This window comes from Sarcophilus harrisii, chromosome 4 (genome assembly GCF_902635505.1).
Source record: "Sarcophilus harrisii chromosome 4, mSarHar1.11, whole genome shotgun sequence".
NCBI lineage: Eukaryota > Metazoa > Chordata > Mammalia > Dasyuromorphia > Dasyuridae > Sarcophilus > Sarcophilus harrisii.
The window spans coordinates 348,057,910-348,070,723 of record NC_045429.1 but is presented as its reverse complement, the minus strand read 5'-3'; the positions used below and the strand labels follow the sequence as shown (position 1 = coordinate 348,070,723).

Sequence of the window (12,814 nt, the reverse complement as noted above, 5' to 3'; positions counted from 1 at the left end):
GACCAGATGCGGCAGCTGAGGACGTTTATCCCCCTCATCCAGGGCTATGAAGTTTCTTTATTTAAAGGCCCACAAAACAAAGGTTTTGTTTTTACTATAGTCCGGCCCTCCAACAGTCTGAGGGACAGTGAACTGGCCCCCTATTTAAAAAGTTTGAGGACCCCTGGTCTAGACAGTAGTGGAAGGGCAAGAAGGAAAACCAGGGATGAGCACCAAGGAATGGGCAGACAGAAGACCCAAAGAAGATAACCTGATTAAACAACTATTCCATAAGCAGATAAACCAACTGGCATGCTGATTAGCACAGAAGGGAAAATGAGTAAAAAGGCAAAAAAGAAACAAAAGAATAATAAACAATTATTATACAGGGAGTGGTGCAGTGAATGGAGACCAAAATTCAAATCCAGCCTCAGATGGAAACGAGTCATGTAACCTTGGACAATGGATAGAGTGACCTGCCTGAAGTCAACTTGATTCAAATTTGGCCTCTGATATTTACTAGCTGTATGAAGTCACTTAACCCTGTTTGCCTCAGTTTCCTCATCTTTAAAATGACCCGGAGAAGGAAATGGCAAATCTCTCTATTATCTCTGCCAAGAAAAACCCACTGAAAGCTGAAACAACTTAACTTCAATTGGTTCTGCAATGCTATGCTATGCTATACTATATTGAACTATACTATAAATACTACTATAAAATGGGGATAATACTAATACCTATCTCCTAACATTGCTGGGAGGATCAAATGAGATCATATTTGTAAAGTAGAAATAATATTTACAAGTGATATTTTTAAAGAGAAACAAAATTTTGCCTAATTAGAGAGAGAAGAGGAACTCTCTTTTATCTTTGTATCACCAGCACTTAGCACAGTGCTTGGCACAATTTTTTTATTCATTGATTTCAGCTGTCTCTAAGACCCTGTTTTGGGGGCTTTACTTGACAAAGACACTGACATGATTTGCCATTTCCTTTTCCTGCTCATTTTACATATGAGGAAACTGAGGCAAAGAGTTAAGGGACTTAACCACTTAATTGCCTGAAGCCAATTTAAACTCAAAACGCTGAGTCTTGCACTCTATCCAATGTGCCACCTAGCTGCCTGTTTGGCACACAACAGGTGGCTAATAAATTTTTACTAACTCCCCAAGGTAATGGAAAGACAGCAAGAAACTCCAGGATAGTTCAAAAAAGAAGCAAAATTTAGGATACAATAGCAGGAAGGAAATTGTCAGAAACCAAAGCCATCGATGCAAAATTTTAAGAGACAAATGAAAAGGTAGAAAAATAACAAAAAATGGAGAATTTTCCCAAAGAAACATGGACTCTGAAAGAGAAAATAACAGCTCTAGAACACAAAAACACAAAAATAGAAGAATTAGCATAAGAGAAGCAAAAAGCAACAACTACAAAATGTATGAATTTAATAAAGAAGTGAAAATAGCTGACCTTGAAAACCAAATGGGAAGATTTAACTTAAGGACCTTTTCTATCAGAAAAAAATGACACTAAAAATATTAATATCATATGGCAGAAAAGGATACAATAAACTGGTTGAACTTTAGAATACAGACAAGAGATTAAAAGCAAAAATTATTTCCAGAGAAATTCATTAGAATTAAAATTCATAATTTCACAAATTAACAAATTTTGGAAGCAGCTAAGACAAATCTTCACTTATAAAGAAAGACAAATTAGGATATCCAAGGATTATTTCTATTGTCATGAAAAACTAGAGAAGAGAAGGGAATTCTAAAAAAAGTCATTTCTAAAAAGTCAAGGATCCTAAGTTGAAACCTAAAACACATCCTCCAAAAATGAATCTATTTACAAATTAAAAAAAAAAAAAGATGAACCTTAATAAAAGAAAAACATTAAGAATTTTCCTTGGAGGAGGAGATTTTTTTCTAGGGGGGAGTAAAAAACTCATAAATGCTTCAAGAAAAAAGAAAATAAATAAGTATAATTATCATGAAATGTTTAAAACAAGAAAAATGAATCAATTCAGTTTGATAATCATTTATGGAAGTACTTACTTGTGGGCAAGGCACTTCTTAAGTAAAAATAAAGTACCTCCCAATGAGTTTATATTATATTGAGGATAAAAGGGAGGAAACAACATATATGAAGATAATTAAATAAGTATAAGGAAGAGAGTGAGAGGTAGGAAAGAGGCAGACAAAGAGAGACAGAAAGAAAGGAAATACAGAGATGGAAAGACAAAAACAGAAAGAAAGAAGAGACAAGGAGAGAGAGAGGAGAGGAGAAAAGAGAGGAGAGGAAAGAAGAGAGAGGGGAGAGGAGAGGAGAGAAGAGGGAAGAAAGAACAAGTCTGAATAAGAATTAATAATAAAGTAAAAGAAGAGAAAAACTAATAGAAAAAGAATCCTTTTGAAGAAAGAAAAATGAGATTTCTAAATTAAATGGTTTTTGGGGGGAGATGGGGAAGACTAATGAAAACTTTATTAAGATGTGAAGGAATTGCAATCTTTATCAATGAAGGGAACATAAAACACAGATAAAATCTTTTTTAAAATAATGAAATATCAGACATGCTGTTATTTTTGTTTTTTTCACTGATGTCATTTTGCTTATCAGTACCATTTATATCTTCATTCATGATATGTACTGTATGTTAAAATAATAAAATAATTTTTAAGATTTTGAGCAAGATTTTCCTCCCACTAAGACTACCTGTCCCCACAATGCACACCCAAATTCCCAACCTGTTATTCTAAAGCAGAATTATAGACTCAGAAAATAACTGACCCAGAAGAGGCCTTTAAAATGATCTCGTCCAACCTCCTCATTTTAGAAAGAAGAAAATTATACTTCAGAGGAGATGAAATGATGTGTCCAAAGTCTCACACCCAGGTAGTGGCAACATCAGAAGGAACTCAAAAAGCTGGTCATGATTTGTGGTCCATTGTTACCCAGTGACAAGGTTAGAACTATAACTCAAGTCTGGTTGCTCAAATTATAATCCCTTTTTGATAAGAGCCCAATTTGATGACCTCATTTGAGATACAAATAATTGTATTTCCCTCCCAGGGTTTTTAACCAGAAAATCTTATGTCATGGGACCTGGAGGAAAAAAACCAGACACTCATTTCCAATAGCCAATCTCCTGATTTAAGTGATTTCAAGTTTCTCTGGCGTGTCATTCTCTTGTCCATTACACTGAGAACAGGGACACTCATAAAGACTAGCATGCAGAGCTCAACAGCAGCACATTGGACTGCTATATAAAACAAAAACCTAATGAAGTATCCACTTATCATAGGGATGTGTGGGAAGGAGAGGTCTCTGAGTGTGCTGAAATATAGAATGTAAAATAAGCAAACAGTTAAGTCCCCTGTTTTGTGGTATGATAAGTACAGTGTTGCCAGGAAATCCAAGGTTGAAATTCAGAGCTTTAGACATTTATTTGCTGTGTGACCATGAGCAAATCACTTCACCACTGTGTCTTCAGTTTCCTCATCTGTGAAATGGGAGTGATGATAATACTTGTTCCTACCTCACATCATTGTTGTAAGGCTATCATGGGATAATGTAGGTTAAAAAAACTTTGCAAACCTTAATCATCATCATCATGAGCACTCCTTCTGGACCGTATTAACTGGCACATGTTCATAGAATTTCAGTTAAAGGGCTATTCAATTCTTATTTACAAGTGCTTCAAATCCCCAAACATGATTATGTGCTTCTTGAAGGCTGCATAATTTTTTCCCTAGCATTTTAACATCTCTTTTCTTAATGAATGGATATAATTTTTGAAAGACATAAGAACTTGGACAAATTCAATAACCTAACACGATTCCAGAAGACCCAGGTTGAAGCATGCAATACATCTCCTAATAAAAAGTTGATGAACTCAAAGTGAAGACTAAGACATACATATTCAAACACAGCTGATGTGGAAATTTGTTTTGCTTGATATAGATGCTTGATACAAAGGTTTGATTTTTTTTTTCCAGTTGGAGTGAGATGAGAGGGAAAAAAAGGTAAAAGTTTCTTTCCAGAAGAAAAAAAAACCTGAAAAATAAAAAGTGAATGGATATATATTTGCCTAAAGGAACTAAGTCCTATACTATGATACATTAGGATTCTGGTGCAATCTATATATAGTCCTAAAAGTTGAGCAGACACAATTCACAAGGACAAAAGATGAGCCCAAATAAAATAACCGGATTTTCTGGGGACAAGCCAAGGGGAGATATAAGCAAATGTATTAAAAACTATTATTATCATTGAAAATATGAGCTAAGAGAGCATTATGGTTTTGATATATCCAAAAGCCTCCTTAGTCTTTTAATAAAAGGCTTGATAAGTTTACACATCCTGCCGGATTCTGTAAATGTTATTGAAAAATTAAATGAGTGGTTTTATACACAGTAAGTACCAACGGGGGAGGATATGTGTATGTAGGAGAACTACAGTTAACCCATTCCGTGACAAAAGTGGAGCTATTCTAAGAGCCCATTTATATGTATCTTTTCCAATGTTGTGGAAAGAGAATTAAATGGGAAGAATTCAGAAACACTTGAGAAGACTTGTACAAACTGATGCAAAGCCAAATAAGGAGAATCTGAAGAATATACAGAGCAACCACAATCCTCTAAAGGAAAATTATACAGAAAGACAGCAGGACTCCGATCAATGCTAAGGCCAATCATACCACCAGAGAAGTGAGGTTTGGGAAAAGAGACATTGTCAGGAATAGTTCTTTTTTCACAAAGGAATTATTGGGGAAATTATTTTGGGAAATATTAATTATGGGTAAAAAATATAAATGTAAGGTTTTTCTTAAAAAAAAAAAAGACTTGGGTCCAAATCCTGACTCTGCCACGTGCTGGCTATATGACCATGGCTAAAGCAATTCAATCAAACTTTTCTGAATCTCAATTTTTGCATCTGTAAAACACGTGTGATACTTATAATAACTAACAGGATTGTTGAAGCACATAAAGTGCTTTGTAAACTGTAAAGCATTTTTATTAAAATTAGAAGAATTTATATAAATAGAATTTATTAAAATTGGAAGATTTTTTTTAAAGTTAATAAAAATACAAAAGTAGAGAGACTAAGGATATTTAACACTACATATACCCCCATCCAGGTGGTGTGTTAGTCTTGCTAACTTGATTTTTTTCCCCTTTCTTTTTTATTCTCTGATACAAGGGTTGGATTTTGGTAAGGGAAAAAGGAAAGACACAATCAGAAATATAGCTTCTATAAAAACAAAAATGCCAATAAAATATGTTCTAGAACTAATTTTTTAAAAGTCCACAATTTTAAATGTGTTTGTTATAAGTTTTGTTTTGTTTTAAAGAGAAGAAGAAGCTTACATTAAGGGGTATAGAGGAAAGAAACAGGCAAGAACCTGTTTGAGGTAATGTAAAAAGAGTTTCCTAAGCAAAGTCAATTTCCTTTTTTTTATATCTTTCAATATGTTTATAAAATTCCATAACAGGTTAAGACTTGAAAGAAAGGAAAAAAAAAGGATTTTCAACTCATGAATAAGAATATCTCTACTACCCTTATTCCACAGAGGGCTCATCATCAGATCAACATATACTCTACAATGGAAACCAGAGGGTTCAACTCCTTCCAGACTCTTTCTTTAGCATGGTGGTATTGGGTGTTAGATGATGCTTGCTTGGTATTTTAAACCAGTTTTACAGAGAAATACTCAACCAATACGTTGGTATTCCACATGGCATTCTCAGCATTAATCATCACTCACCCAAGGGAATCAGCAAGTGGCTATTTGTAAAGTTGTTTCAGAATCAACCTTGAGGGACAGCTGTGTCAATGTGCCGAATTACAAAGGACAGGATAAAGAGTTTTGATTTTCTGTTACTTGGCTTCGATCCCCATGTGAGTCGATTAACTTCACATGGAGAAAAACTCCACCTCAAGGCCAAAGACTATAGCCTTGCTCCTATCCAGTGATCTCACAGATGCATGCTCTCGGTTAAGTTAGAAATCGGGTGAGAAAGTCATCTGAAAGGTTTAATGTTACCCTCTACCTATTCCAAGTACATAGCCTAATAACTATCAGATGTAAGATGAGAGATTTAGGGCTGGAAGAGACTTTAGAAAGTAATGGAGTTCAACTCTTTCACTTTATAGATGAAGGAATTGAGGTACAGAGTATTTAAGGGACTTGAACCAGTCACACAACTAACAAGTGCTTGTAGCAGAATTTGAACACAATTCTTTTTGCTTTCATATTCAGTTCACTATCAACAATCACCATCACAATCCACTATCAGGGATTCTTAACCTGGAATCTATAGATAGTTCACAATCACCAAGGTGTCTGTGGACAGATTTCATGAATAAGGATAGGGAGAAATCATATTTTTATTTTTTACTAAGTTGTAAGTGAAATTTAGCATTACTTTTGATTATTTAAATACATCATTCTGAAGAAAGATCCTTAAATTTTAGCAGACTACCAAAGAAGCCCAAGGCACAAAATAAAGGTAAATAATTACTGTACTATTACATGCTGCCTCTCCATCCTTTGATAAACTAAGGACTTCCTGATAAGAATACAAGACGACTTCCCATTCCTAGACAATGACAAACAAACATTTTCTATACCACTACAAAGTGTCAAACCTTTAGAGCCTAGAAGGGAAGAGTCAAGAATATCACAGAATCTGCTTCAGAGATAGGACACACATAATAAAATATAAAGCAAAGATGGAAGAGATGTGCAAAAATGAGGAGAGACTTAGTCACCTGGTGGTAATACCCTGACAGCTCAGCCATCCTGAGTATGACTCAGGCTGCCCAAGCTCAGCAGAGAGTCAGGAAGACCTAAATTCAAACCCCACCTAAGACAGATAGTGGCTATGACACTGGAAAAAAAATTACTTCTCCACCCTGTGCCTCAGTTTCCTCACCTATAAAATGAGGATAGTAAGATCACCTATTTCACAGTAGTGTTGTAAAAGTCAATTGAGATACTCTATGTAAAGAGCTTTGCAATCCCCAAAGTACTATATAAACGTGAGCTGTTATTATTCCAGGACTGCAATGGGGACACCTACATAACAGCTGCCCCACTTGAAATCAATTCAACAAACATTTTAATTAAGCACATAGTGTGTACCGCATAAGGCTCTATGCTGGGTGCTTGAATACACACACACACACACAAGAAAGGCACCTCTCCAAGGAAAATGCCAAATTCAATGGGACCAGATTCCCCATGAAAAAAGGGGGTTCCTCGAGGCAGAAGTAAATATGCAACCAAAAGATCATACTTTTTCCTGACTGATTTAAGGCTCTAAATGTTGCTCCCAGCCTGTTCTAGGCAACAGAAGCCTTAGGGATACTTTTACTGCCATCTCACAGATATTCAGCCTGAGAATTCTTAACAGCTATAGGTTGGTTGCATTCACAGGCTCTCCCTTGGGTGTCTTAGCAGAGAAGGGCTCAGCTGTACAAAACCCAAGAAAATCTTCTCTATTCAGGTTGTTTCTCTCTGTATGTCTCTTTATCTCTGTCTCTATATGTCTCTGTCTCTCTTCTTTCCTCTTTTATTCCTCTTTCTAGCCCTCTATCCCTCTTGTCTCTGTTTCTCCTCCTCTTTCTCCCCCTCCCTCTCTTCTTCCCTCCTCTGGATTTATTATAATTTTGACAAAAATTTTTCCCTCCTACTTACAGAAGAACAAATGTATGATTTCAGTATGTTTGGGTCTTTTCATTTGAGTAAATTGTAGACAAATGGGGGTATAGACAGAAAAAATATTTGATGTTAGTTACTAGACTTAAAGGAGTAGAATAAATTTCACACTAAAATTGAATTTGCTGCCTCTGTTTTTACATTTTTGCACATTTTTCTGGTACCTTTGATATTATATCTCCCCCACCTACTTCCTCCTCCCCAAATTCAACATTCCTAATGACAGAGAAAACAATTCAGCAAAATCATCTAATCCACAAACCACACCTGATAATGTTCACAATATTCTGTCCTATTAGTTTTCCACTTCAGTCATGAGGGAAGGATAAGTTTCTTCATCTCCTCTCTTGGCTGTTCATTGGTTTTTCCATTACTCAGTATTCAACTTCCTTTTATCCAATTTTATCCAATCACTTTCATTCACAATTGTTGTAGTCACTTTACATCTTGTTCTCTTGACTCTGTATCAATTCGTATAATTCTTCCCATTTTTTTTTCCTGAAATTCAGTCAAATTTCCAGAAAGCAACAGCATCAACCCCAGGTGACTAATGACTAGTTTCTATCAAGACCACTATTACTTCAGACTCATAATCCAGACTTTCCAAATCCTGGCATTAATTTTCCATCCTATCCCTAATCTGCTAGCCCTTCTCCCCTATCAAAATGTCAACAAGAGCATACTGAAAGATCAGGCTGTCTACTCATGGAGGCATATACAAGATAGCACATTCACTACCAGTCTAACCCTGCCCGCTCAACTTCTATGGATTTTGTTTGAATTTAGACATGAACATGAAATCATTCTAGGACTTTCCGGGCATAGCAAGAGAATTCTAGTTACCTCCCAAACACAAAGTGGATAACCTTCTGGCTCCATCATCCAACACACAGGTAGTACTTACCTTGCCAAACTGCTCAAAATATTGCTTTACATCTTCTACAACTGTATTCGCAGATAATCCGCCCACAAAGATTTTCTTTGTCCTTGTAACCATCTGCAAGACAGACAGAGAGAAAGAGAGAGAGGCCAGATTACTAGAAGTTGTGTACTATTTTTATAAACCAACTGCCTAATCCAATTGTTTGGAGTCTTTCTCCAGGAAGCCAATTCAGAACCTACTCAAAATTCAAATGGATTCTGAAGTTAGTAATTGGTTATTTTCAACTTGGAGACTTGCTGTAGTCCAAGGACTAAGGCTCCAATTGTAAATCCTAGCTCCATTATGATTTACCAACTTAAACAGAAAACACAATTGCTCAAAACTAGTTTGCTCCTAAGGGACCTAAATCAACAGGATAACTGAAAGTATAGGATGGGGAGGAGGGGCCGGGAGAATACCCATCAAACAAGTAATGACAAAGCACACTCAAACAGATCATTCCTTCAGGTAAGAAGTGATGACATATCACTTTGTATCCTAGTAGATTTATGGCTGAATGGTTTCAGAATTGCCTTTCTAACCAGTGAGCCTGGAAACAGGGACTCAATGGTAGAACAGTAGTCTTCTGGATATGGGCTAAGAAGCCCTGGGTCAGAAACCCAGCTCTGCTACTGAGTTATGTGACCTTTGAACAAATTTTTTCACCTCTCTTGGGTCTTGGTTTCCACACCTATAATGGGAGAGGATGTGACTATTAAGACAAAAGCTCCAAATCTTTGAATGATCCTTGGAAGGAGGTGGTACAGTGATAGAAAGGGCTTGAAGGTTGAAAGGAGGCCAAGTAAAGGAAGCTTTGTGTGAAAACTCAGCACAGCAATCTGAGCCCCTAGGCAACTGATGATTATTTGAAAGAAAATAAGTTATTTTCACTTCATTATATACAAGAGAAAGATTGAAATTTTTAATGCAATGAAGAAGACAAGGGCTTCTAATAAAATTTGTGAGCAACTGAGATGTGTACAATAAATATACAATTTAGTATATATGCATATAAAAATTTATCTATGTACTTTATAGGTAAAATAAAGTTTGAATATTATAGTTATCCTTTCCACATCATGACTTTTCCCATTGTGGTTTCAATATATCAGAGCTTGGATAAGAAATTAAATTGGATTTTTGGAGGGGAATTTTGCAGAAGCCACAAACAACACAGAAAAAGTTTAGAAATTCAGAAATGCATAAAATACATGTATAGTGTTATACAATATGAACATATTTTATCTTTTAATACCATAGTAATTCAGACTTCTTCTTTGGTATGAAGGAAGGGCCAAAAAATTTTACACAGATTTTATAGATAGTGCAGAAATCTTCACTTCTAATCCACAAGATGACTTGGGTTAAAAAAAAAAAAAAAAAAAAGTGTTTGGAGTCATCATAAAATAATATAGCCAGAAAAACTTAACAAGTGAAGACAGGACATTTGGGATTTAGTGTTGCTAATTCACTGTGAAACTTGAGGTAAATCACTTTATTATCTGGGTTTGAGGTATTCTAGTAAGAGGAGGAGGAGGAGGAGGAGCAGCAGGAAGAACAGGAGGAAGAAGGGGAGGAGGAGAAGAGGGGAAAAAGAGGAGGAGGAAGAAGGGGAGGAGGAGAAGAGGGGGAAAAGAGAAGGAGGAGGAGGAGGAGAAGAGGAGGAGGAAGAAGAAAAGAAGGAGGAAGAAGAAGAAGAAGAGTAAATAATGAAGCTGATAACAATAAAGAGTAAGCTAACATTTATAGAGCACTTTAAGGTTTACTAAGTCCTTTACAAATATTAACTATGTCATCCTCCTAACAACCCTGGAAATTAGTATTATTACTATCCCCATTTTACAGATAAAGAAATGGAGGCAGACAAAGATGAAATGATTTGTCCATGATCACAGAAGCTTGTAAGTAACTGAGGCTGTATTTGAACTCAGGTCTTCCTGACTCCCTGTCTAGCATACTATCAACTGTTCTACCTAAGTTTATCTCTTTTTAAAGTGAAGAGGTTATACTAGTTGACTCTATCTCTGACACTTTGTGATTTACACATAATTCACGGTCAGGAGTTGAAGTAAAGAATTCTTGTCTTCTTTCTTTTTTAGAGAACGCAGGGTTGTACCTCTACCCAAAAATCTCCCTATGTTCCAGCTTCTCCCAGGGTCTCTTTCCATTCTCCCTGAAGCCATTTCTCCTTTGTAGTCATTCAAATTTCCCTTTTGATCCTTTCCTGAGTTTACCTGATCAAAGCTGGGGAAAGAGAAGCATATATAGAAATTTTGCAAGTTCTTTCTAGTTCTTTTTCACATTGCACCACTTTCCCCAACCATCAACTTCTACTGGCCCCAACAAGTTGACCTGATATATTTTTCAAGCTCTGCCTATATCAGAAAAACCCATTCTAAACATGGGCTTCAAAAGAGGCCTATTAAATAGATTGTGTAATATCACAGAGGACCACATCAAAAGATCATATTTAGAGCAGAAAGGGTCACTAGAGGTCATATTATCCATATCCTTATTCAACATATGAAGAAAACTGTGGTAGAGAAAGATGACTTGCCTAAAGCCACACAGGTACTAAATATGGGAATCAGATTTAAATCCACATCCACTGAGACTACACATCCAAAGCTTTACCCCAAATCCAAAGCTGCAAGATGAGTACAATCTCCCCTTTAACTTTGCTTACATTATAATTTTTGAAATGCTCTGTTTGCACTTTTAACTGACTTTCAGATTGGCAGGGGCTTCTGACACCTTAGCTTTAAAATCCTGCCTCCCCTCCAAACTGTAATTGATGGTCTGCAACGAAACACTTAAATAATCTGTAAATAAGCAGCATGTTCCCGTTCCCATTTCAAAGAGATCCTGGGGGAATCCTCTTGTCATATGAATAATGATTCCCTAATTTCTGTTTTGTAAATGGGATTCCTGTCCTCTTGTAGTTTTTTACAGAGTATTTTCAGGCAGCCCATACCTATATTCCCACAGGGCCCAAAGAATGAAAAGACTAAATTTTTCTTCATTCCAGATTGTTAAAGCAAACCATGTGTTTCAGACCCCAGTAATAGAAAAGACCAAAGGCCTTATTAAATGAAAACTTTCTTTTTACATCCTCTACCACTCAACAGCTGTGGCACAAACATGAAACTGGACAGAACACTGGAAAACAGGATCCATCAGTTAGCTATTAGAGCCACAGACTGGTCAAAAGCCCTTAAAAAAATGAGTGCCATACAAATGTGTGCATGTACACATGTGCACACATTTGCAAGTGCACATACACATGCACACACATATAAAGGCCAAAGGGTTCGTACAAAGGCATTGAAAGTTTCTAAAAACATCCTTCCCCAAGAAGCCACTTGGACACAGTGACTGAAGCCCCACTCTTTGGGAAACAGTAAAAGGAAATGGTTTTAATCAAAACCTTCCAGACATGAAAAGGCCAGTGGGGAGATGTGAGACACATGGTTAGCTGCTCACCAGTGTCGCCCCTGCAGGAGTCAGGAGCACAGCCGTGGAGGAACTACAGAGCTCTGGGGTTGACCTCTCGTTGTTTTTCCTACTAAGAGAACAGTGGTGGGAATGGAAATGATTTACTCTGGGAATCTAGAGTCTATTACAGCTGAATGGGTTGTGGATAGTTAAATGATTTGCATATGGGGAACCAGGAAGGAGGAAAGACTAGTAGTGCCTTTCTCATCTGTAGCCCACTTTCATTCATTTCTACCACTCTTGAGATATGGGAGAAGAAAGGAGGGAGGGAAAGAGGGAGGAAAGAAGGGGGTGAATAAAGGAGGGAGGGAAGGAGGGAAGGAGGGAAAGAAAGGAGGAAGGGAAGAAAGAAGGAAGGATGGGAGGGAGGAAGAGAGGAAGAGAGGGAGGAAGAGAAGGAGGAAGGGAGGGAGAAAGGAAGGAAGGAAGGAAGGAAGGAAGGAAGGAAGGAAGGAAGGAAGGAAGGAAGGAAGGAAGGAAGGAAGGAAGGAAGGAAGGAAGGAAGGAAGGAAGGAAGAAGGAGGGAGCAAGGGAAAAACCATCTTTCCATCTAATGTGGGTTTTCTGTTTTTCTGAAAAGTAGTAAAATAAAGGGAAAAATACTTTTAGAGATAAACTTGGGGGTTTCCATGTCTGCTACTTCCTATGGAGACTGAGGATCATGAGAGAAAATGAACAGACACTACTAACTGTGA

The 12,814-nt window shown here is 36.8% G+C and overlaps 1 protein-coding gene across 10 annotated transcripts in view; it reads right to left on the bottom strand.

Annotated features, from left to right (window-relative positions):
• The window catches only part of MSI2 (musashi RNA binding protein 2), a 521,162-nt gene that overhangs the window by 334,742 nt on the left and 173,606 nt on the right, over positions 1–12,814 (bottom strand). For all 10 annotated transcript variants that reach the window (XM_031966452.1, XM_031966449.1, XM_031966447.1 and 7 more), the window contains exon 6: positions 8,607–8,699. In XM_031966452.1, coding sequence (XP_031822312.1) covers positions 8,607–8,699 — 93 coding nt within the window. The remainder of the gene's footprint in view (positions 1–8,606; positions 8,700–12,814) is intronic.